Below are 23,782 nucleotides of genomic sequence, written 5' to 3' on the forward strand. Positions count from 1 at the left end.
ACGAAGTGTAAAAAAATGGCTGGTGGTCTAGCATTGCTAAGCACGAAATATTGTGTCAAAACAAACGTGGACGCCTCAAAGGGCAATTTAGGTACCCACTTATGCACCTTTCCTTTTGTAAAGAATCAATAAGTCTAAACCTTGCTCCGATTTTGAGAAAAGGAAAGGCTTATACCTACCTGAGTTTTTATGTAGATGGATGCCACGGCCTGCTCACAGTAGGATTGAGGTGTCCCCTGCTGGTATTCTTCGTTGGTTTCTGCAGTGGGGTTTCTGAGTTTCTGTGGCCCGTCTCTCAAGCTGTTGTTCTCTGACTACTTTTTGACGGTGGTTCTGGTGTTCTTCCTCGGTTTAACTTGGCCGCGCTTCACACACACACTGCTATAAAACAAAGACACGCAATAAAAATATTTAAAAATTGTGGACGGTTTAGCACGGTTAGGCCAAATGTGAATTAGGTGCACTCACACTTTGGTTTTAATTTCGGTTCGAGGCTCTGTGTGAGAGCGCAGTGGGATAACAGTGTATTCCGGGTCCATTTTGCACGTATGGAAGTTGATTGCATCCGAAGCAAGAGACTGGCCGATAAACATGCGGGACGTTCACTTGCGGGGATGACACAGTTTTCTAATGCACTGGCCAGCGAAGCTGATCTGCTTACACTGCCACGGGGTTGAAACCCACTCGCTGCCGTGGAGTGTTTTGCATAGTTGGCCATAAAGCAGGATGCCTACGACCCGACGGGCAGCAGCATGGTGCGCGGGCCACCTGCCTGAGCACACACAGATACCTAGGCAAAATTAAATATTGGAGGTATTAGGGCTAGTGCACAAAATTGGGTTGCGCTTTCAGTCTTTGCTACAAGTTTTTGTTGCTCTGTGCTTTTGTCAAGTTTGCATGTCTGTGTCCCGTTATGCACAAAACATGTAATAATGAATTTCTTTAGCTTGATAGATACGTTTGATTATAACAAAATCTATAATTATGGCGGCTCTGGCACAGTCGTTGCAAAGTAGAGAAAATTTTCACGGGCCAAGTTTGATGAATTTAACAAACAATAACTTAACTTTAGAAACGGACAAAAACCACAAGGCACAGGCTAAGACGCTCATAGTTTGACTTTTTAATTTATCAGATATTTATTCTTGTTATACAGTGCTTTAATTTATTTATAACTAAAGTTGGCCACAACATCAAGGCATGTAAGTGTGGCATTCCACATCTTTGTGATGAAAAAATTTTCTGTACTTGGTTAAATGTTTTTTGGCCAAAACCAATTGCAGATCCCATTATCTTAGTCATAAGGCGACAAATATAAATATGTTGTCACCGACAAACGTAGGGGACGCGGGAAGCACAACCGTTTACTCGGGCGAGGCTTGCCGAACCGCAGCGCACATTCGAGAGAAAGAAGACGTTCGGCCACGCGCTGGGAGACAGGTTCGGCCACCAGGTGGCGCCGGCAGAATGTCAGCAATGTGGCATTGCTCCCCTCCCTTCCAAGAGGCATCGACTCGATGCCGCACGCGAGGGGAAAAAACATACATAAGACTTCCAGGTAACGGCGCGAGTGTCTGTGGAAAGGGGCTAAGGGGAGTAATACGGCTTCATTCGTGCCACTTGGACTACTTCGGACTTCCGTTGTCGAGACGACCGGACAGTTCCTTGAGGGAGCACCTCGTAGGTCACCGCGCTGAGGCGGCGTAACACCTGGCAGGGACCAAAGTAACGGTGAAGAAGCTTCTCAGACCGTCCTCGCAAAAGGATCGGACTCCACACCCAGACTTCGTCACCGGGTGTGTAAATCACCTCCCTGCGGTGGAGGTTGTAGCGCTCGGCGTCGCGTTGTTGTTGGCACCGGATTCACTGTCGAGCAACTTGGCGAGCGGCTTCGGCATCACGAACAAATTGTTCAGCGTCCACGACAGAAGAGAGAGCAGGATCCGGAAAAAGCATGGCGTCCAGCATGCTCAAGGCTTCGCGACCGTGCACCAAATGGAACGGAGTGAAGCGCGTCGTTTCATGGAGCGCAGTGTTGTACGCGAACGTGATGTAAGGCAGTGTCCGGTCCCAGTTCGCATGGTCACCGTCGACATACATAGAAAGCATATCGGCAATTGTCTTGTTAAGCCACTCAGTCAGTCCGTTTGTTTGCGGATGGTAAGCTGTAGTCTTGCGATGGCTGGTGCCACTGAGTCGAAGTACCTCGCTCGTAAGTGCCGACGTAAATGCGGTTCCCCTCTCGGTAAATACGACTGTTGGGGCTCCGTGACGAAGCACAATGTTGTGAATGAAAAATGTGCAACTTCGGAGGTGGTGCCACGGGGAAGGGCCTTGGTCTCATAGTAGCGGCTAAGATAGTCAGTGGCAACAGAAATATACCGGTTGCCCATGGAAGACGCCGGAAATGGGCCGAGTAAGTCCATGCCGACCTGTTGAAATGGGAGACGCGGGGGATCGATAAGCTGCAGGAGCCCGGCTGGTTTAGTCGGCGGCGTCAGTTGGGCCGTAGTTCTTTTTGTAGAGGACACCATCACGCAAGCAAAACTATGAAAGTCCGCGCTTGAAGAGTCGGGGTGGTGATGGAGCGGTTCCTTCGAGGTACTCGATGAGGGGCAGCAGTTCGGAGTCGTCCCCCTGTTTGCGAGCAAGGGTAGATGTGGTTACTGCACCGAGAAAAGCGGAATCGTCGTCGGACTCGTCCGTGGGGCAGGGAATAAGAGCGCGGGAGAGACAGTCAGCATCACTGCGTTTCTGGCCGGACTTGTGCACGATGGTGACATCAAATTCTTGTAACCGAAGGCTCCATCGAGCAAGCCGTAAGCCAACACAGTGAATGATGGTCGCTCACGACCCGAAACGGGCGGCCATACCAGTACGGTCGAAATTTCGTAACTGCCCACAGCACAGCCAGACATTCCTTTTCCGTTGTGGAATAATTGGCTTCGGAACGGAATAAAGTGCGACTGGCGTAAGCAATCACGCGTTCTAGACCATCGTGCCGCTGAACAAGGACCGCACCGAGACCAACGTTACTGGCATCAGTGTGCAGTTCCGTGTCGGCCTCTTCGTCGAAGTGACCAAGCACAGGCGCACATTGGAGACGAGATTTGAGTTCCGTGAAGGCTCTTTCCTGGTCCTCGCCCCAGAAGAAGGGTTCAGCGTCTTTCGTCAGGCGGGTCAGAGGCTCTGCTAGCTTGGAGAAATTGCGAACAAACCGGCGATAGTACGCGCAGGGGCCCAAGAAACGACGCAGGCTCCATTTGTCTGTTGGTTCGGGGAAGACAGCTACGGCAGCCGTCTTTTCGGGGTCTGGACTAATACCTCGACCGCTGACAATGTGACCAAGAAACTTTAACTCACGAAACGCAAAGTGACATTTTTCTGGCTTGAAAGAGAGACCAGCGGAACGTATGGCCTCGAAAACAGCATGCAAATGTTTCAGGTGCTCAACGAACGTGTCAGAGAAGATCACGACATCGCCGAGATATACGAAGCACGACTGCCACTTCAGGCCAAACAGCACGGTGTCATCATTCGTTGGAATGTAGCAGGGGCCGAGCACAAGCCAAAAGGGAGCACCTTAAACTCGTACACCCCGTCAGGAGTAATAAAGGCGGTCTTCTCTCGGTCGCATTCGTCGACCTCTATTTGCCAGTACCCACTGCGGAGGTTAAGGGACGAAAAGTAGGTGGCATGGCGCAGGCGGTCTAGGGAGTCATCAATGCGTGGCAGAGGATACACATCCTTTTTCGTGACGTTAATGAGGTGTCTGTAATCCACGCAGAACCTGAGGGTACCATCTTTCTTCGTGACGAGGACAACAGGCGATGCCCAGGGGCTCATGGACGGTTGTATGACGTCGTCCTGGAGCATTTGTGTAACTTGATGGCGGATGGCGTCACGTTCTTTTGAAGACACGTGATAAGGGCGCTGGCATAGTGGTCTCTGGTCGTCAGCAACGATAATTCGGTGCTTGGTAAGCGGCGTCTGTCGCACCTTGGAAGTTGATGCAAAACAGTCGCGGAAGAGATGAGGTTTTCCAAGCAGCGTTTCTGACTGGCCAAGAGGTTCTGGTTTACGCCGGTAGGAATGGCTGCAGCCGTTGCATCGTCGATGTCTGACGTGGTGGACAAAAAGCACTGTCTGGAACACTCTCCAAGCTCGTCAAAATAAGCGATGACCGCTGTCTTCGTTGATTGCTATGGTTCACGGGTAAAGTTGGTGACTAAGATGTCCGTGTGACCGTTGACAAGTTCTACTAGGCCTCGAGCCACGCAAACTTCCCGAGCGAGTAGCAGCGACACGTTCGCTTCAGCGACGCCAAGAGTGCCGGTGCTGTCATTACACTCGACTGTGACGAACTTGCTGGCTCGAGGGATTTTTATGTGGTCGTCACATACGCGCAACATTACTCTGCTGGGCTCGGTGTTCGTGTCAACGGCTCGCTGGGCGGAAAAAGATACCATAAGCTCCCGAAGGTCTGTGACCGCACCATACTCTTGAAGGAAATCCATGCCCAGAATGAGATCTTTCGAACACTCACGTAATATGGCGAAGGAGCCAGTGAAAGTAAGACCGCGGATCTGGATGCGACAGGTGCAGACGCCGATCGGCGTCACTACATGGCCACCGGCGGTGCGGATCATGGGTCCATACCAAGGCGTCACAACCGTACGGAGGGTTGTGGCGAGCTGCCGGCTAATCACAGAAAAATCAGCGCTGGTATCGACGAGTGTGGTCACTTCATGACTGTCGGCGGTTACTAAAATTTCAGCAGCGACTAATCGTTCGCAGCACGTCGGATCGGGTCGTCGCCGCTCGGGCTGTCGCGTCAAATCGTCAGGTAGAGGCTGTTGACTGTGTAGTGGCGGCGGCCCTACCCCCGGAGGACGCCGTCTTCAGTTTTCCCGGCGATGGGGACGTGCCTCTGAACTGACCAGAGGATGAGGGCTCACTGGGCGAAGCAAAGCGCCTCGGGAACGGCGATCGCGATTGGCGCCGCTGCGAGGTCGGGGGCAGCACCTCAGCGGCCAGGTACTACTATATGACCTGCGGTCTTTCACCATAGCGCGGTCGAGGTGCGTCCGGTGGGAATCCTCTCAAACTCATCCGCCGGTACGGGCAATTCCGCAGAATATGGCCGGGCTTCCCACAGTGGTAGCTGAGCGGGCGATTGTTGGATGTTCGCCATACGTGCGCTTTGCTGAAAGGAGGGCACAGGTCCTGCTGCTGCTCGACGGGACGCAGGTAACGATGGGGTGGTCGTGGTTCGGCAACGGGGCGAAACGCTTGCGGCGCGGGGGCAGGTCGGCGCAGGGCATCGCTGTAGGACATCACGTGCGGCTCCGATAGTGGTGCTGGTGGTGGCTGCACCGCTCGCCGAATTTCCCCACGGGGAACACCGCCTCTAGAAGGTATGCTTGCCGACGGAGCATCCAAGTGTAGGTGTCGCAGTTCTTCACGAACAATGCTCCGCACAAGCTCTCGCAGCGCCTCATCCCCGGGGCCTGGCAAGGACGTGCAGTTGTGAGCGGCTGCTACATTTGCCTGACGGCCGTATTGCGCACTCCGTTCCTGCCATGAACGTTCCATGCTCGTAGCTTCCTTGGCGAAGGCGGCGACGGTTCTCGGAGGGTCGCGCATGAGGCCAGCAAGCAGCTGCTCTTTTACCCCACGCATAAGGTGCAGCACCTTTGTAGCTTCGGGCATGGCTGGGTCGGCCTGATTGAAGAGGCGGGTCATGTCTTCAATAAACATGGCCACGCTCTCGTTGGACTGCTGTGACCTGGAGCGAAGGGCAATTTCAGCATTTTCCTTTCGTTCGTTCGAGCTGAACGTGGCGAGCAGCTCATGGCGAAAAGCTGCCCAGTTAGAAAAGGATGCCTCGTGGTTCTCGAACCACGTTTTCGGCGAGTCTTGTTGTGCGAAATAAACATTCATCACCTTCCGCTCGTCGTCCCATTGGTTCAACGAAGCAACACGGTCAAAACTTCCGAACCAATCTTTTAAATCTTCGAACCAGTCACCGTGGCGACCGAGGTGCGAGAAAGACGAATGGCTGGGCACTGCCGGAGTACTGACCTGTCTGGCTGCCAGTGGTGGAAGTCATAGCTCGCACAGGCCTTGTCAGTGGCTCAAACTGGGGCTGCAGGCCTCGCAGGCGACGGCTCGCTTTGTGGACAGGTGTAGCATCCGCGCGCCGGGGAGAAGCTTCAGGGATTTCGACGGGGTCAGCGTACATGGGATGGTACCCAGCACGGCTCCACCAAATGTCACCGACAAACGTAGGGGACGCGGGAAGCACAACCGTTTACTCGGGCGAGGCTTGCCGAACAGCCGCGCACATTCGAGAGAAAGAAGAAGTTCGGCCACCAGGTGGCGCCGGCAGAATGTCAACAATGTGGCAATATCGCGTAAATTCAAGAGGTTGACCAGCCAAACTGTAGGTGTGGAAGCATCCCATTATTGTAGTCTTCAGGCGACAAATATAAATATAGCAAGTAATTTCAAGAGGTTGACCAGCCAACCTTTGGGTGCGGAAGCACCTATTAAGAATCTGTGTCATTCTTAATAGTTTTTAGCACTTATGTTCAAGTGAATGCATATTCTGTGTTATTTCATTTGTTGATTGCTACAGCTGTGATGGCCACGCTGGAGTCGAGCATGCCGACGCTGGACGATCTCATGGGGCAGGTGGAGAAGTTTGTGACTGGCAGCGGAAAGTACACGGAGCAGCCCTTCATCATCGACGTGATGGTCCCCATGTTGTGCAGGTAAGGTGTGCACGCTGGCACAAGCTTGTTCATTTTTTATTACTGCAGCCGCAGTTAAGGACAGTTCGGCATGGTCAGTGTAACGCAAAGGAGTAGTGCGATGAGGAAATATGAGTGGCATTCATGGATCCACGGTGCCCTCTGTGTGCAACGATGCCGGTGCTGTTTCCAGGTCCGCAAACTGCTGCCGTAGTATGTCGCGTATCGTAGGTGGGGTAACCATCTATAATTTTGTTTTTTCTTTGGATCTCTGTAGTCGAGCGATTAGTTCAGTGGGCCGGTTTTAATGTTCAATAAACTGCAGGTGTGATATTGTCACTTCGTTTTGAAAGGGTTATCTTAGCCTCCAAGTTATTTTTCGAAAAATACATGTCATTATGCCGTTTTAGTTGGGAATAAATGTATGATTGGTTTATGATTGCTACTATCGTAAAATTTTTAATGTATCACTGGATTTAGCGAAACTTTCTCTTAATATATGCAACAGTCATGAGGTCACATGTTCTGAAGTGCAGAGTATTTGTTTACAGAGAAGCACTGAAGCAAAAAATTAGGTGCTTGCCCTGTACTTATTTCATAATGCACAAAGCCATCACCGAAGTATGTTTGTGATAAAGCAGTCATTTTGACTCACTCCTTGAAGTGCCACAAAAACAGCTTGTTCCTTAGAGACATTGGAATTATTGAAGAGTGCTGTTAATTTTGAATCGTAATCATCGATACACCATCCAGTGACAAGTGCAGCTCGGGGCTGGAAGTTAAACCTAGTTGTCTGTCGTATTTACACGATTGCAAGTCGCCTCGAATCTAAGTCGACCCCCTAAATCACATTTTCGAAAAATAAGAAAAACTTCCGAGGTTGTTTAAGCTTGGTCTTGAATAGTTGAACGCGATAGCATTATGCAAAGGCCGCTGTCTATCACCAGCCGCTATCGGCTGCCGTGCACGGGCGTGCCCGTGGGCACATTCCAAAACGAAAATGTATCAGTCACTGGACTACTCGTCCACACTTGCGCCATTGTCCTCACTAGCGCTGCCGTCGTGATCGCTGCCGCGGTCCCACAGCACGTCGTTCTAACGTCATCGAGCGAAATCCCGCACTTCGCATTCAGCCACATCCCGCCATCGCGTGGAACAGCTGAAAAATTTCCTCGCTGCAGCTGCCACACCTGTATCACCCGTTGTGAACGTCGAACTTGTTGCCCGGCACGCGGCTGTTCGTTTCTTCGGCATAGAAAATGGCAGCCATCCTGAATGTAGCCGTGAACGAGCGCCGGTGGCTTGCCGGACCTGGAGCACAAATGATGACTAACTAAGCAGTACATTAAATACTTGTGAAACGCGGCAGGCAGAAGTTAAATGCTTCAAGAGCCAACGAGAAAATACGCGTGAATGGCGTCGGCTCTTCCTTCGGCTAACGACACTTCCCGGCACCGCTGCCGTTCCGAGCGGGGGTGCCTCCTCGATTGGAACAGCGGCCCTTCCATCAACTTTCAATGATCCCTTAGCGCCGAGCGCGCATTTGGAAGTAAAAAGAAAACTTGTTGAAGGCTTGAGCTTCCCGTAGAAAGGAATTGCGTTATCGGGCCTCCGCTGCTTATCAGCAACCGCAGTTAGCAGGCACTTGTCTTGTGGGGTGCCAGTTTGCTGCTAATCGATGGCTGCCATCGGCCGCCGCCCGCGCACGCGGGGAAGGTATGCCGGTTCTGCGCGTTGACATAACAGCTTCTTAAGGCCAGCACCAAGAGCAATGCGACGGCGCCGCGCAGCAAAAAAGGAACCACGCTGTAGCATGCCCGACATCTCGTTTGCGTCGCCTTTACTAATACGTGCTGTTTTCGTTTCGATTGTCAGTCGATTGTGCGTCGTGTGGAGTCTCCAGGAAAAGAATGGGCTGCGAAACCTACCAACTCTATCGTGTTGACATTCGCTCCCAACTCAGAGCTCCCCGAAAAAATTGATATGGGATTCACAAAACACGCAGTTGCAGATTTCACTGAAACTCCTCCACGGTGTTTTAGGTGCCAACGGTTTGGGCACGTGCCCAAAGTTTGCACAAAGGATCGACGTTGTAAGCGGTGCGGAGGCGACCACGACTTTAAAACCTGCAGGGCAGATTTTGCTTGCGCCAATTACGGTGGCGATCATCCAGCGAGTTTCGGAGGCTGCCCCTTCCGTGTGAACGCTCTGCACCGTCGGATGTCCTTTATTGCTGGTCCAAAACCCCCACCGACTGAGACGCCTGTCCCAGGATTAGACGAGTTCCCAGTATTGGAGTCTGATGTTGTTGCGTTGCCCAACAATGTCCCTAAGAGACCTGAGTCCAGCAAGACGCCAAGGCCCAGTGCGCGCGAGTCGACTGTTTGACCTCCAGCAAAAAGTGTCCATGTTCCTGAGCGGCCGGATCACAGCCAGACTCCACGGCAAGGGGGACCCTTATATGCACAAGTGAGAAAAAAACCAGCTACTGCGGCCAAGAGTGTGTCCCCGTCTGCATCATTTGTCGATGTTGTAAGTGAGTGCGTTGCGCAAAATAAGGAGCTCAAAAATCAAGGTATGTCTGACCTTCTTCATGTTTTGTTTGGGGCCCTGCGTTCACATATTCCAGCGATGGCGCCTGGTAACCTGAAGAACTTCTTACAGCTGGTGCTTTCTTTTTAGTCCCTAATTTCCACCTTCGCAGCAAACTTCCTTGCGAACTAAAATGGATGGGGCTAAACCTCGTGGATCTCATATGCACCGAAAAGTGCCGTTTATATTGCAGTGGAACTGCGCTGGGATTTTAAGTCGCTTAGCTGAACTAAATATATTGTTGAAAGAGACTTGTGTTCCAGTATTGGCCCTGTCAGAAGCTGGCCTGCCAAGCGGGAGATGTTTGACTGGATATGTACCCCATAAAAAATGCAGCATAAAGTCATTTCCTGCAGGAAGTGCTGCGCTTTACATAAGAAGAAAAATTCCACATGTTTCTCTAAGCCTGATATTCCTGAAAAACAGCGCGAACTTGAACACGGACAGAAGGAAGACAACAGACGGGCGCCGACTTACAACTGAAATTTTATTGCTGGGAGCAGGGAAATAAACAGGTGCCACCAAACAACAAAAGGAAGCACAACACTCACAATTCATTCACATCACCGAGGAAGCCATCGCTATGTCACTTGCGTGTGGTTAAAAAGTCAAGTTCTTTGCATGAAATTGTCAATGAGGGGCTGCTGACACATATATCTGCTGATCTGGCGATTTTTTCGGCTTCGATGATTTCACGGGTTAGCTGATTCGTGTGCTGACTTATCACATTGGTCTTCTTGAAGTTGGGACGGCAATTCTTCTTTTCGCAATCTCTACAATGAATGTCGTACCAACTCGCCCAAGCATCTGTTTTAACGTTTCACTAAGCTTTGCCGATCTTTGCACGAATGACATTGAGGTAGCGGCTGTGAGAATACAGCTCGGCTCTCGAACCCTTTCTATTGCATCCGTGTACGTGTCTCCGCGGAAGAAGGTAGCATTAGATTTGTTTCTACAGCAGCTCTGCGACCGCTGCCCAGCACCTAGAATCATCTGCGGTGATTTCAATGTCCATCATGCCGTTTGGGGTGACAGGAACACGGATTCCCGTGGACGCAAACTTGTAGAGGTTATTGACAGTTTGGACCTGTGTGTTGCCAATGACGGAAGCCCCACTTTTTTCCGGCCTCCAGCCTCAGCGACAGCTATAGACCTGACACTGCATTCACCTGACGTACGCGTGAGTTGGTCAACAGCGCCTGACCGCATGGGAAGTGATCACTATCCGATTTTTGTGTTTGCTGCCGACTTTCGTATGCATGGTCCTAAAATTAGCAACGTGGTCAACTGGGACAAGTACAGAAAGCACCTAGAACGTGTTTCTTGTGATGTTGTTGACAAAATGCTTTCTAGTAAGCTAGCAGCAACTACGGCGGTCAAGTTACCTGATCATTTTCCGGCCCCGGATTTAAAACTCAGGAACCTTTGCGCAGCGAGAAGAAGGGCGGAGCGCCAACTCGTGCGGAAGAAGGACGACAGGCAACTGAAGACGACCTTCAATAGGCTAAATTCTGCTACTAGACGGCACACGAACAAGCTGTACAGGTCGCAATGGGCCTCATTCTGTGCTAGTTTGACTGTGTTCTCACCGATAACGAGAATATGGCGAGTTATTGGCAGCCTTGCTGGAGAATCTCGCCCTTCGAAGCCTTTTGAAGCTCTTGCAATACGCAAGGAAAAACCTATTGCGTGCTTGGCAGAGGAATTTGCAGACGCACTCGTACGCGCTGATTCTGGAATAGATATATATACACCACCTGCTTTCTCCAGGTCTATCATGGACGTCCCGTTCACGCTTCGTGAGCTTCAGACTGCGCTCAGTGGCCTGCGGCGCCGGTGTTCACCACGTCCCGACGGCATCACCAATCAAATGCTGAATAATCTGCCCTTGCAACTCAGAAAGGAGCTCCTCAACTTCATCAATCGAGTTTGGGAGACTGGCGATGTTCCTCCGTCATGGAAGGTGGCACATGTAGTTCCAGTACTGAAGCCTGGCAAAGACATGACAGACCTTGCCTCGTATCGCCCTGTGTCATTGACCTCCTGTGTAGCTAAGTTGATGGAGAAGCTGGTAAATGAACGCTTATCATGGTGGCTTGAGGACAGCAAGGCACTGCCATCATGTATGACAGGATTCCGCCGAGGTCTTAGTGCCCAAGATAGCGTCTTAGACTTGGTCAGTCACATTGACCACCAGAGAGCTTTCGGCCTTTCCACCTTCGCCATTTTTCTTGATGTTGCGAAAGCTTACGACAGCGTGCTTCAGAGCTCAATTCTATACAGTTTGCAAGGCATGGGCATACAGGGCCATATGTTAAGATTCATTTACAAGTTTATAACTGATCGCGCGGTTCGCGTACGGTTAGGGAGTACGTTAAGCACCGAAAGGGTTCTATCACGAGGTGTACCTCAAGGAAGTGTTCTTTCCCCCACGCTCTTTAACGCCGTAATGGCTGGCCTACCCGATTAGTTGAAAAAAAGTTGCAGGCAAGTGCGTATGTCACTTTATGCTGACGACATCTGTATTTGGATTACTGGCTACCAACACAAGCGATTAGCCCTGATAGCTCGACAGGCTATACTTTCGGCACAAGCTTACCTTAAAGGTGTGGGGTTGTCTCTGTCAGTGGACAAATCCGGCTTTATTCTGTTTCCAGGCGTAGGAAGACGTCAAACGCGGTTGAAGATAGACCTCGGTCACTCTTGCATCCGTCAATTCAACCACGCGCGTTTCCTGGGCGTCATTATTGACTCCCGTCTACAGTGGCGAAAAGCTGTAGACGCGATTGTTTCATCTGTATCTTCTCGTCTCAATGTGATCCGTGGAATTGCACGTGAGCAATGGGGAAACCATCCTTCTTCAATGGTCAAACTTCATGAAGCGCTGGTGGTCAGCCGGATAATGTATCAATTACCTTTAATTTCCCCCTCGGCATCACAACTTGAGCGTCTCGAAGTTGTCCACAGAAAGGGCCTAAGAAGAGCCATTGGAGTTCTCCAGGCGGCAGCGAATAAGGCAGTACTTCATGAGTCCCTATCGAAACCTCTTAGCCTTATCGCTTCTCAGAGACTATTAATGCATCTTGACCGCTTAGGAGAGACGGTAGCTGGGCGATCCCTTCTCCAGCGGCTCTGCAAGAGATATGAGTCGAAGGCTTACTTGGCACTCAATACTCTTAGTTCTTTAGGCATTAATGTCCGAAGGCAAAGGGAACGGTTGAAACCCCCCTGGTCTTTTCCTACCCTCGACTGTAAGGTCACAATTCCCCATGCGAGCGCAAAGCGCAGCTCTCCTTTGGCAGCAGCGCGTTCACTTGTACTGGAATACTTGGAAACAGAGTATGCCTGCCATCTTCAAATTTTCACGGATGGTTCTGTGGACAAGGTCAAACAAGCTAGCGCAGCGGCTTTTTACGTTCCTTCTTTGGACTGTAAGTGGTCCGTACGCTGTACTGCTGTCGTATCCTCCACAACGGCTGAAATTGTTGCTATGGAGGCGGCTTTACGGAAGTTAGGGTCTTGTCCGGCTCAACCTGTTGTCATCCTAACTGATTCAAAATCTGCCCTTCAGAGGTTAGAGTGCGGATTCCCTACTGACGCCTTGTCTCTAAGCTCTCTGCGCTTGGTGCAGAATCTGCACAGCAGAGGCTTTACTCTACATTTCCAGTGGGTGCCCTCTCACATAGGAGTCAACGGTAATGAGGTGGCAGACAGTCTCGCCCATAAAGCTCTCTCAAGGATTCCATCAAAAAAAGTACCTCAAGATGGGAAAAGTCTCTGCAGGAAAACGGTGCTCGATCACTTCAGTACCCTGTGGAGTGCGTCCCACAAGCCATGTGTGACCAAGGGACTGAGAAGATCTCAGGCGACCCTTCTACATCGAATTCGCACGGCCTCTGCTCGCACTCCTGCATGGATGCATAAGACCGGCATAGCATCGTCTCCGCTCTGCTCTTTATGTGGTGTGTGCGGGGATATCGAGCATTATATTATGTACTGCCCAGAGTACAACGCCGAAAGGCATGTGATGTTCGCTTCCTTCAAGAAGACAGGAATCCGTCACAGCGCAGTGCAGGACATTGTCTAACCGAGTGGAAACCAGACATGCAGAAGGGAGGCTGCACGCCTTCTTTTAACATTTCTGCAGAACACGTATCTTGTTTTTAAATGGTGACAGCAAGACCGGACTATGGCCTACTGTGATTGAATGTGTGCGTAGATGGTGTCTTCCGGAGTGGACTACTTTATACTGTGAGTGAATGTGTGTATGGAGTGTGGCACTACAATGGCCTATGTTCTACTGTGACTGAATATGTGCACAGATGGTGACTTCTGGAGTGGACTGTGAAGTGAACTGTGTGGATTGATTGTGTGCATAGATGGTGACTGCGGGAGAGAATGTGTGCTATTATAAAAGACTGTGCGCTTTGCGGGGTAGATGCGGCATTGTTAATATCGAAGGGACGCTGCGGTGGAGCAATTGCCGGCAGATAAAGCAAGGCTAACCCCACCTGTAGCATTCTACACCTCAACCTGTCAGTCGACCCCCCCCCCCCTTCGGATTTTCAAATTAAAAAAAAAATAGGTCTACTTACAATCGTGTGAATACGGTAGTTTGTCGAAGGGCCCCTGTTCCAATCGCGATGGCATCGCCAATCTGAACGGCAGCGGCGCAGGGGAGTGCCGATAGTAGACGGAAGAGCTGACGATGCTCACACATAGCTTCTCATTGTCTCTGGCGCATTTGACTGCTACCGGCCGCGTTTCAAAAGTTTTTATTTTAGTGCTTTGCCGGTCATCATTTGTGGTCCGGGTCCGGTAAGCGACCGGCACTCGTTAACGGTTAGAGTACAGATGTCTACCATGCTTTACGCGGAAGAAATTAACTGAGCGCTGGGCCACAAGATCAATATTCGCAACGGGTGATACAGGTGGATAGCTGCAGCGAGGGAAAATATCAGCTGTTCCACGCGATGTCTTGATGTGACTGTTTGCGAATTGTGAGATTTCACTGCTCGACGGCGTTAGAATGACATGCTGTGGGATCGAAGCAGCGATCGCGACGGCAGTGCTAGTGGGGACGATGTTGCAAATGGGACGAGTACAGCAGTGACTAATACATTTTCGTTTTGGAATGAGCACACGGGCACACCCGCCTGTGGCAGCCGATAGCAGCTCGCAATAAGCGGCGGCTACAGGATAATGATATCGCGTTCTATTATTAAAGGCCAAGCTTAAATAATCGCCAAAGTTTTTTTTTCTGAAATGTGATATTGGGGTCGACATACATTCCTGTCTGTTATAAACAGCAGGAGCTAGCGCCCTCAATGCGTCACCAAAGTTATGACTGTAACCAGCATGTGACCAGCCCGGCTACACTGGGGGGCTTCTGAATGAAAACGCACGGCTGCGTGTGTGGCGGAACAGTCTCAGGAACGTTATCATATGTGTGGTTTGATCAGTCCTACTCCATGCAAATCATCCAACGCCGCTCGGAGCGCGTAACATGGACCCACGTATAACATGGTGTCAGAAGTGGTTTCTTCGCGGGAACAATAACTAGTATATTTCGTTGCCATGGCGTTGTCCCTGCCACCAATCACGCTGTTTGCATCGAGCTCGAACCCCACAGACGACTGGAGAGATTGGAAACAAAATTTCGATATCTTTGATGTGCCAACAAAATACCACAAGGAAGATGACGAGACGCGGCTCGCGTTGCTGCTACACGGAGGGCCGGAGCGCTTTCAGAGGTACCAAACCCACGCATTTTCGTCAGCGGAGCGGAAAATTAAAGACGTCGTGGAGAGCCCTGACCAGTGCTTTGTAAAGTACCGCGAAACGAAGCATGTGTTGCACCTGTTCCACAACATAAGCCAAGCGGCAGCTGAGACTTTTGGAGCATTTCTGCAGGCAGTCGCCAAGCAAGCGGATCAGTGTGCGCTTGGCACCGCGCGCGACCGGCTGATCACAGATCTGCTGGTCCATGGAATAAGCGACAGCGCACTCAGAGAACGTCTTCTGCGTGAAAAAAAAAAACGCTTACGCTCTCAAAAGTGATGGACCAATGTGTGGGAGCGCAATTGCCCAAGATATGCAACCTCGAAAAGTGAGGTGATCGCACTAGATGGGCGCAGCTAACCAGACTCGCAGCCCGATGACAAGCGGAAACAGCCATGTTGAGGTGCACCACCAAACCGCCAATTTCCGCAGCATCATGCACAAAGAACGTGCTCAAGGTGTGGCCAGCAGTACCAACCACGCCAGTGCGCTGCATTCGGTCAGCAGTGCCACAACTGTGGCAAACCCAACCACTAGGCAGCGACAGCCACCACGCCAATGACACCCGTACCAGTCATGAGTTGTGCGAGCATTGCACGAAGGTACATCCCTTTCGCTAGATGTGCTGACTTTTCGCGCTGTCCACCACTCGTCGCCATGACTCTAAACAATCAAAATTAATGGACATGACGTCTCGTTCAAACTGCGTACTGGTTCAAATGCCAACCTCATCTTTGCAGACAAACTGCAGAAATGGCTTTTATCCCCCACTGCTCAGTGATCCCAGTGCCTTCGTAACCACCTACACTGGGAAACCGCTGCCATTGCGGCGAGAGCGCTTACCTCAATGCAGCTCGCTTGGTACGTCAGCAACATTGAAGTTTTACTTAAATTGGTTTTCCAGCTGCTCCCAATTGGGGCTAGATGCCTACTGTAAGCTGAAGCTAACTCATCGAATCCGCTAATAGGACTGCAGCCCAGCTGATGACACGGCAGCAAGAAATGAAACACTAAAGAGCATTATTGATGAGTACACATTGACCAACTTGAGAGAACAGGACATCTTCCTGGAGAGTTCACAATAACTCTAAATGAGAATGAATAGCCATTCATTTCTGCCCCACGTAAAATCCCATCGGCCATAGAAGACAGAGTCAAGCAATAATTGCAGCGCTTGGAAGAAGAAAATGTGATCATAACAAAACACTGAACCCATGGATTGGGTTAGCCCAGTGGCGGTCGTGACCAAAACGGATGGCTCTCTTCAGGTCTGCCTTGACCCTCGAAAGCTCAGTGAGGCACACAAGCGCCCACACTACCAGATGCCAACAATCAAAACTCTCCTTCCTCTCAAAGCTACACGGCTCATCGTTGTTCACCCTGCTAGATGCCTCGCTTGCCTTTCATCACATGAAGCTCAATGATGCTAGTTCTCGGCTGTGCACATTCACAACACCCTTTGGGCGTTACCGCTTTTTGGTAAGGTCGGTCGGCCTAAGTTGTGCACCTGAGATGTTTCAGCAGGCAATCGATCAAGTGCTCGCATCAGAAGAAACATCATACTTTAGTTCGGCGACATTTGATCGCCCCAAGCTCTGTCTGAACACTGCACACAATTGCGGCAAGTGCTATAGATGGCTCGCCAGGCCAACATGAGGTTCGAGACAAGTTAAAGTTGGCAGTGCCTGAGGTAAACTACCTTGGTGATGTGTTTTCTGCAGATGGAATGAGAGCAGATGCCACCAAGTTGGAATCCATCGTGCAGTATCCTCAGCCAGCCAACCGACAGGAACTTCAGCACTTTCTTGGCATGGATAACTTTCTGGCACAGTTTGCTCCACAGCTAGCTCAACGAACTATTCAACTCAGGCAAATATTGCGCAAAAGCGCACCTTGGCTCTGGGACGCCAATACACAGAAATCTTTGAGGAGGTAAATCGGTCACTCCCGCAGACGCCGACGCCAATCCTTGTGTTTTTTTTACGCAACCCAGCAGGTTACATTGTATGTGGACGCCAGCTCATATGGCTTGGGAGCAGTACTGCTACAGCAGGGCAAACCTGTTGCATATGCATCAGCAGCACTTCCAAGTACTCAACAAAAGTATGCACAAATTGAAAAAGAACTTTTAGCCAATGTGTATGTCGTAGAGCACGTTCATTACGTTTTGTGTGGACGTCTTTTCACAGTGGAGACTGATCATCGCCCCCTTCTAGGGCTGTGCAGATGACCTTTGACTCGGTCTCTCCCTGGCTACGTTTCTTGCTATGCCTAGAATCATACGATGCGCATTCTTGTTTGTGCCTGGCAAATAGTTGAGAGAAAACTGACGCCAACCAATATTTTTAACTTTACCCAACGTTTCGGGACCAACTCGGTCCCTTCTTCAGGGGTGACTAAAGTGTGCCAGCAGAAGCAGCGGGTTGCTGCCTTCGCTCTCCCTTTGTTAGCACGTGGCGCAGTCCACTAACGTACGCGGAAGAGAGCATTCCTAGAGTCATATTCATCGCCTCCTTTGTGAGCCGTATGTGCCATGACTCCACATGTTGCCTCTTGAACAGGTTTGTCTCCACGGCCAAGGCGCTCACCCCCTCGAGGGCTATCCGGTGGTCGGCGCGCTCGCAGTGTTCGGCGAGGGGGTTGAATTTTGAATTCATTAGCTGGATGTCATTTGTCTGTTGCCTTATTATTTGGTGGAGGTTTTTTGTTTTGCCGATGTATGAAGCCGGCCACTCTAAGCACGGAATTTTGTAGTCGACACCCGGATATATTTCTGTGGGGACGCGATCTTTCGGTCGTGGTAAGAAGCGTATTATTGTCGAAACAGGTTTGTGAGCCACGTGGATTCCATTTGTTCCGAGAATGCGTGCGAGTGTCCCGCTGGTTCCCCTCATATATGGAACCACAACGCGCACGCGTTTTGTTGCTTCATTGTTGGCTCGTCCCCCTGTCCTCCGAGCTTGACGGCGACCAATGCGTTGAATAAATCCATGTGTGTAGCCATTCTTCTGTAGGTCGGCGAGAACGGTGGCTTCTTCTTGTTTTTTCTCCGCTTTGGAGGAGCAGATTGACTTTTCTCTTCTCAGGAGAGAGGAGACGACGGATCCTTTGTGGCGAGTAGGATGGTTGGAATTAAAATTTGGGCAGTGGCCAGTACGGGTTGGCTTCCTATAGACACCGATCTGCCCCTTTTCTTCTTATGAAGACGTCCAGGAAGGGCAAAGTGTTGTTCACTTCTCATTCCATTCTGAACTGAATAGAAGGCTCGACTGAGTTGATGTGTGCAAGGAAATTTTCGACGTTCAATGTCTTAAGAATGCAGAAACAGTCGTCAATGTATGGAATGAAAACTTTTGGTTTTTCTTGGAACGACGTCAGTGCTTTCTCTCGGATGGCCTCCATCGTCAGGTTGGCAGCAGTCGCCGAAATCGCGGCGCCCATGGCAGTGCCGCTGGTCTGCTTATAAAATTCTCATTTGAAGGAAAAAGCTGTGCTGCTTAGGCAAAACTCGAAAAGCAGGCAGAGTTCTTCAGGGTTCAGGCTCGTCCTGGTACCTACGTCAGCGTCCGCATCGAGGGCTTGCTTCACTGCAGACACGGCAAAGGGTACAGGAACACTGGTAAAGATCTAGACCACGTCAACTGAAACCACGCAATCGTTCGCTTCCAGTTGTACGCGGGAAAGACGTTCGACGAAGTGGCTGGAGCTGCGCACGTGCGTTGATGAGTTGCCTGTCAGAGGCGATAGGACTCGGTGGAGGTAGGCCGAGAGTGGAGAACGTGGAGTGGAATGGAGGTAGGCCGGGGTGTAGGCCGAAAGGAGAAAGAGGAGGTAAGTAGACCGCCTGGTGATAGCTCCAAGTTTGCCACCAACCTATCATAGAGATCGCTGTCTGCAAACGAAGCTTCTGCCTTGGCGAAAGGCCACGGGTTCAACACCAACTCAGCGAGGCCACCCCTTGGAAAACTAGTGGTAGCTGTGGAGGACGGTATCCAGCATGTTGAATCTTCCGCCCGCGAAGAAGTTCTGCTAAAAGCTACCGGGGTTCTGTCCAATGTTCTCGGCCGCCAGCCGCAAACCTCTCGACAGGAGAAATGTCAGTTCTCCGAGACCTTCGCAGCTACCAAAACATCGTCATCCTCCCGGCAGACAAAGGAAGTGCGACTGTGCTGCTCGAACGACAGGATTACGATGAAAAAGTCAAAACACTCCTCGACGGCGCAGCTTACGAAAAATTAAGAAAGGATCCAGCCTTCCAACTTCAGGTCAGAATGAACAAACGTTTTTGATCCACCTTCCAGCACCACACGGAATCAAAACACCTCTACTTAGGCTTGATCTGTTGGAACGGCTCAGCACCGGCCTTTTATGGACTGCCAAAAATTCATAAACCTGGCGTTCCGCTGCGCCCCATTGTCGACTTCACCACCTCACCACTTAAGGCACTCTCGGCCTACCTCCAGCGAGTCCTATCGCCCCTGAGAGACAACTCATCAACGCGCGTGCGCAACTCTGGCCACTTCGTCGAACGTCTTTCCCACGTGCAATTGGAAGTGGACGAGTGCGGAATTTCGTTCCGCGTGGTGTCGCTCTATACCAGCGTTCTTGTGCCCTTTGCCGTTTCCGCAGCGAAGCAAGCTCTCGATGCGGACGGTGACCTAGGTACTAGGACGAGCCTGAACCCTGAAGAACTCTGCCGGCTTTTGGATATTTGCCTAAGCAGCACAGCTTTTTCCTTCAAATGAGAATTTTATAAGCAGACCAGCGGCACTGCAATGGGCGCCGTGATATCGGCGACTGCAGCCAACCTGACGATGGAGGCCATCAGAGAGAAAGCACTGATGTCGTTCGAAGAAAAACCAAAAGTTTTCATTCCTTACATTGACGGCTGTTTCTGCATTTTGAAGACATCGCACGTCGAAAATTTTCTTGCACACATCAACTCAGTAGAGCCTTCTATTCAGTTCACAATGGAACGAGAAGTGAACAACAATTTGCCATACCTGAGCGTCTTCATAAGAAGAAAAGGAGCAGATCTAAACTTCGATGTCTATAGGAAGCCAACCCATACTGGCCGCTACCTAAATTTTAATTCCAACCAATCTACTAGGCACAAGGGATCCGTCGCCTCCTCTCTCCTGAAAAGAGCAAAGTCAATCTGCTCCTCCGAAAAAGAAAAAAGGAGAAGAAGCTACCGTTCCCGCCGACCTACAGAAGAATGCCTACACACGTGGCTTTATTGAACGCGTTGGTCACCGTCAAGCTCGGAGGAGGGGGAGACAAGCTAACGATGAAACAAGGAAACGCGCGCACGTTGAGCTTCCATATGTGAGGGGAATCAGCGAGGCACGAGCACGCATTCTCGGAAAACATGGAATCCACGTGACTCACAAACCTGTTTCGACAATAAGCCGCTTCTTACCAGGACCGAAAGACCTCGTCCCCAGGGAAAAACAACGGGGTGTCGTCTACAAAATCCCATGCTCAGAGTGCCCGGTTTTATACATCGGCGAAACAAAAAACCACCACGAAACAATAAGGCAACACAAAATTGACATCCAGCTAATGAATTCAGAATCCAACCCCCTCGCTGAACACTGCGAGCGCGCCGACCACCGGATAGCCTTCGAGGTGGTGAGCGTCTTGGCCGTGGAACCAAACTTGTTCAAGAGGCGACATGTGGAGTCACGGCACATCCGGCTCACAAAGGAGGAGATGAATAGGACTCCAGGAACGCTCCCATCCGCGTACGTTAGTGGACTGCGCCACGTGCTAACAAAGGGAGAGCGAAGGCAGCAACCCGCTGCTGCTACTGGCACACTTTAGTCACGCCTCAAGAAGGGACCGAGTTGGTCCCGAAACGTTGGGTAAAGTTAAAATATTGGTTGGCGTCAGTTTTCTCTCAACTATCTCAAGAACCCAACAAGGCGGACTTCCGTCGAAGATGTTTTCGTTCAAATCACTGTGCCTGGCAAAGAACTCGTTGTAGCAGATGCCCTTTCTAAAGCCCTGGTCTCCATGTCCATCGACACATCATCTGTGGACACTAATCAATCAGTTTGCTTGCTTGTAGGTGTATCCTGAGAAGCACTAAATCGCATCACAGTGCAAACAGCCTCTGACAAAACCCTTCAGCTTGTGACCAAGTATGTACCAGACGGTTGGCCAGGAAGGCAAGAAGTACACCCATCTGCTCGGAAGTTTTGAAACTGCAGAGATGAGCTTCACTATGGAGAGGGGCTGCTTTGTCGAGGACTCCACCTTGTGCTTCCAGCTACCGCTCAACCAGCTGCACTTAAAAATTTACGTCTGGGACATCGTGGCATGTTAGCATGCCAGGCGAGGGTATGAGAGGCTCTTTATTGGCCAGGGATGACACAGGATGCGGAAAACATGGTAAAGCACTGCGCCACATGTAAGCACCACATGCCAGCCAACCAATACGAGCCAGATTGACATTCCTCTGCCAACCCTTCCCTGGCAGAAACTGGGAATTGACATATTTCACCAAGATCGGTCACTACACTTGCTCATAGTTGACTACGACTCAAAGTAATTGGAATTTGAGCGATTACCTTCTGCTATAAGTTGCATTGTTATTTGCTGTCTCAAGAAGATGTATACCCGTTTTGGTACTCCGCAGGAAGTCTTGACAGACAATGGTCCCCTATTCGACAGCAATGAGTTTGCAGAATTCAATGCCTCGTGGTCCACTGTGCATCACACATTATCGCCTCACCGCCCCAGATCAAACGGACAAGCACAGAGAGCAATCAGAACAATAAAAAAACATTCAGCAAGGCACAAGTAAGGGGAGGACCTGGATTTGGCTCTTCTCAACTACCGAGCAACATCGACGTCCACATTGCCATTTCCAGTCGAAATGTTGATGGGCCGATGAATTCGCACATTGCTCCCAATGCATCCAACCTTCCCGATTCTAAACTACCGAGCGGAAACTCATTACCGTGGACTTTGGTCCTGTCAAATTGGACAGCACAAGCAGGGGGCAAACACATGTCACCCTTGAAACGACTTTAATGTGTACAACTGGTCTGGTTCGGACTGAACCATTAATAGAAATTGCGAACTGTCACTGCTTTAGGACAAGAGCCACGCTCGTTCATTGTTGAGGGTCACGAGGTGAGTCGGTATCACAGGAACCGCTACCACTTAAGGGCGGCACACGTGTCCCCCGTGAACCTGGAGTCATCATCTCGAGCACGAAAGAATGCTGTTGACCTCTGCCTTTTGCTTAATGTCGATGAGACTTCTCGGCCAGCACTTGTACCGTGCAGCACCAGCAGCTGTCTGATGGCCCCGGTCCATACCCGGTATGGAAGACAAGTTCGTCCTCCGAACAGAGTGGACTTGCAAGAAAAAAGAAAGAATAAACGAGCGTGTAATATACAGGAAGTACTAGCGCCCTTTATGCGCCACCAAAGTTGTGACTGTAACCAACACGTTACCAGCCTGGCTACGCTGGGGCACTTCTGAATAAAAACGGACAGCTGCATGTCTGGCGGAGCAGTCTCAGGGACGTTATCGTATGTGAGGTTTGATCAGTCCTAATCCGTGCAAGTCATCCAACGCGGCTTGAACTCCATATCACGGACCCACGTATAACTGAGTCGACTTACAGTCGTGTAAATACGGTACTTGGTGTACAGTGGCAACTGTCTCACGGCATGGTGTGTGATAAAGGGGGGCACAAAGTGCGCCTCCCAGTTTATGTACTGTCAAAATCGCAAACTTATGTGATGCTACTAGACTGTTACCCCACCGTTGCACCAAATGCGCCAAATTCCGAAAAACAAGCCAAGCTGTGCCATCCTGGTAAAAACTGCAAAAAAAAACTGCACCAAATTGCTCCCAACTCGCTGCTTTGGATTTGGACGGCCCCGCGCACCTACTGTCCAGGCAGACGTAACTTTAGATGTCACAGCCGTTTCACAAAGTTAAGGTCCGTTGAAGCCCACTACCAAACATGATTGTCACGCGGAATTGTTTCTACGTCCCGAAGTTCGCAGTAAATGGACAAAAAGGAACGTCGAAACGCAGACTTCTATGGTGAGCGTTTTATGCCATATGCATGCACGAGCACTATTCGGACCGGCAAAGTTCTGACACGCATTTTTGAACTGCCGCGCGGTTCTCTTTCGCTTACAGAACATTCATTCATTCATTCGTTTTCAACAGAATCAAGTAAGCTCTACATGGATAATACATTCAATTTTCCATCCTCTCTGGAGAGCCGAGGCAAAAAGCGTATTCAAACGCCTGACGAGGCCCCGGAACATTTATATTGCAAATATAGCTGCAGACAGTGGTGCGACGATCGGAAATACACAACATTGATGGGGCAAAAGAAAGACGCCAAAAAGTTTGAATTACACTGGTTAGGTACAGTAGTAAATGACGTCGTACACGCACTAACGAGAACACGACAAATATATATGGATACACACAAGTTATCTGCACACAGACAATGCAATGATCTATGAATTACAATGATAACGTCAATGCCATATTTTTGCGAGGAACTGTGGTTGACATGATTTTAACGTGAATACACGATGTAAGAACACGCTGCACACAGCGAGACAGAATTGATATATTTGTACAAAGGAAGTCGTCTACAATATTCCTTTACC

The 23,782-nt window shown here is 50.3% G+C and overlaps 1 protein-coding gene across 1 annotated transcript in view; it reads left to right on the forward strand.

Moving 5' to 3' along the window:
- The window catches only part of RyR (Ryanodine receptor), a 1,185,515-nt gene that overhangs the window by 745,036 nt on the left and 416,697 nt on the right, over window positions 1-23,782 (forward strand). Inside the window, 1 exon segment of the mRNA XM_077638630.1 lies at window positions 6,641-6,776. Coding sequence (XP_077494756.1) covers window positions 6,641-6,776 — 136 coding nt within the window.

This window comes from Amblyomma americanum, chromosome 9 (assembly GCF_052857255.1).
Source record: "Amblyomma americanum isolate KBUSLIRL-KWMA chromosome 9, ASM5285725v1, whole genome shotgun sequence".
In the NCBI taxonomy this organism is placed as follows: domain Eukaryota; kingdom Metazoa; phylum Arthropoda; class Arachnida; order Ixodida; family Ixodidae; genus Amblyomma; species Amblyomma americanum.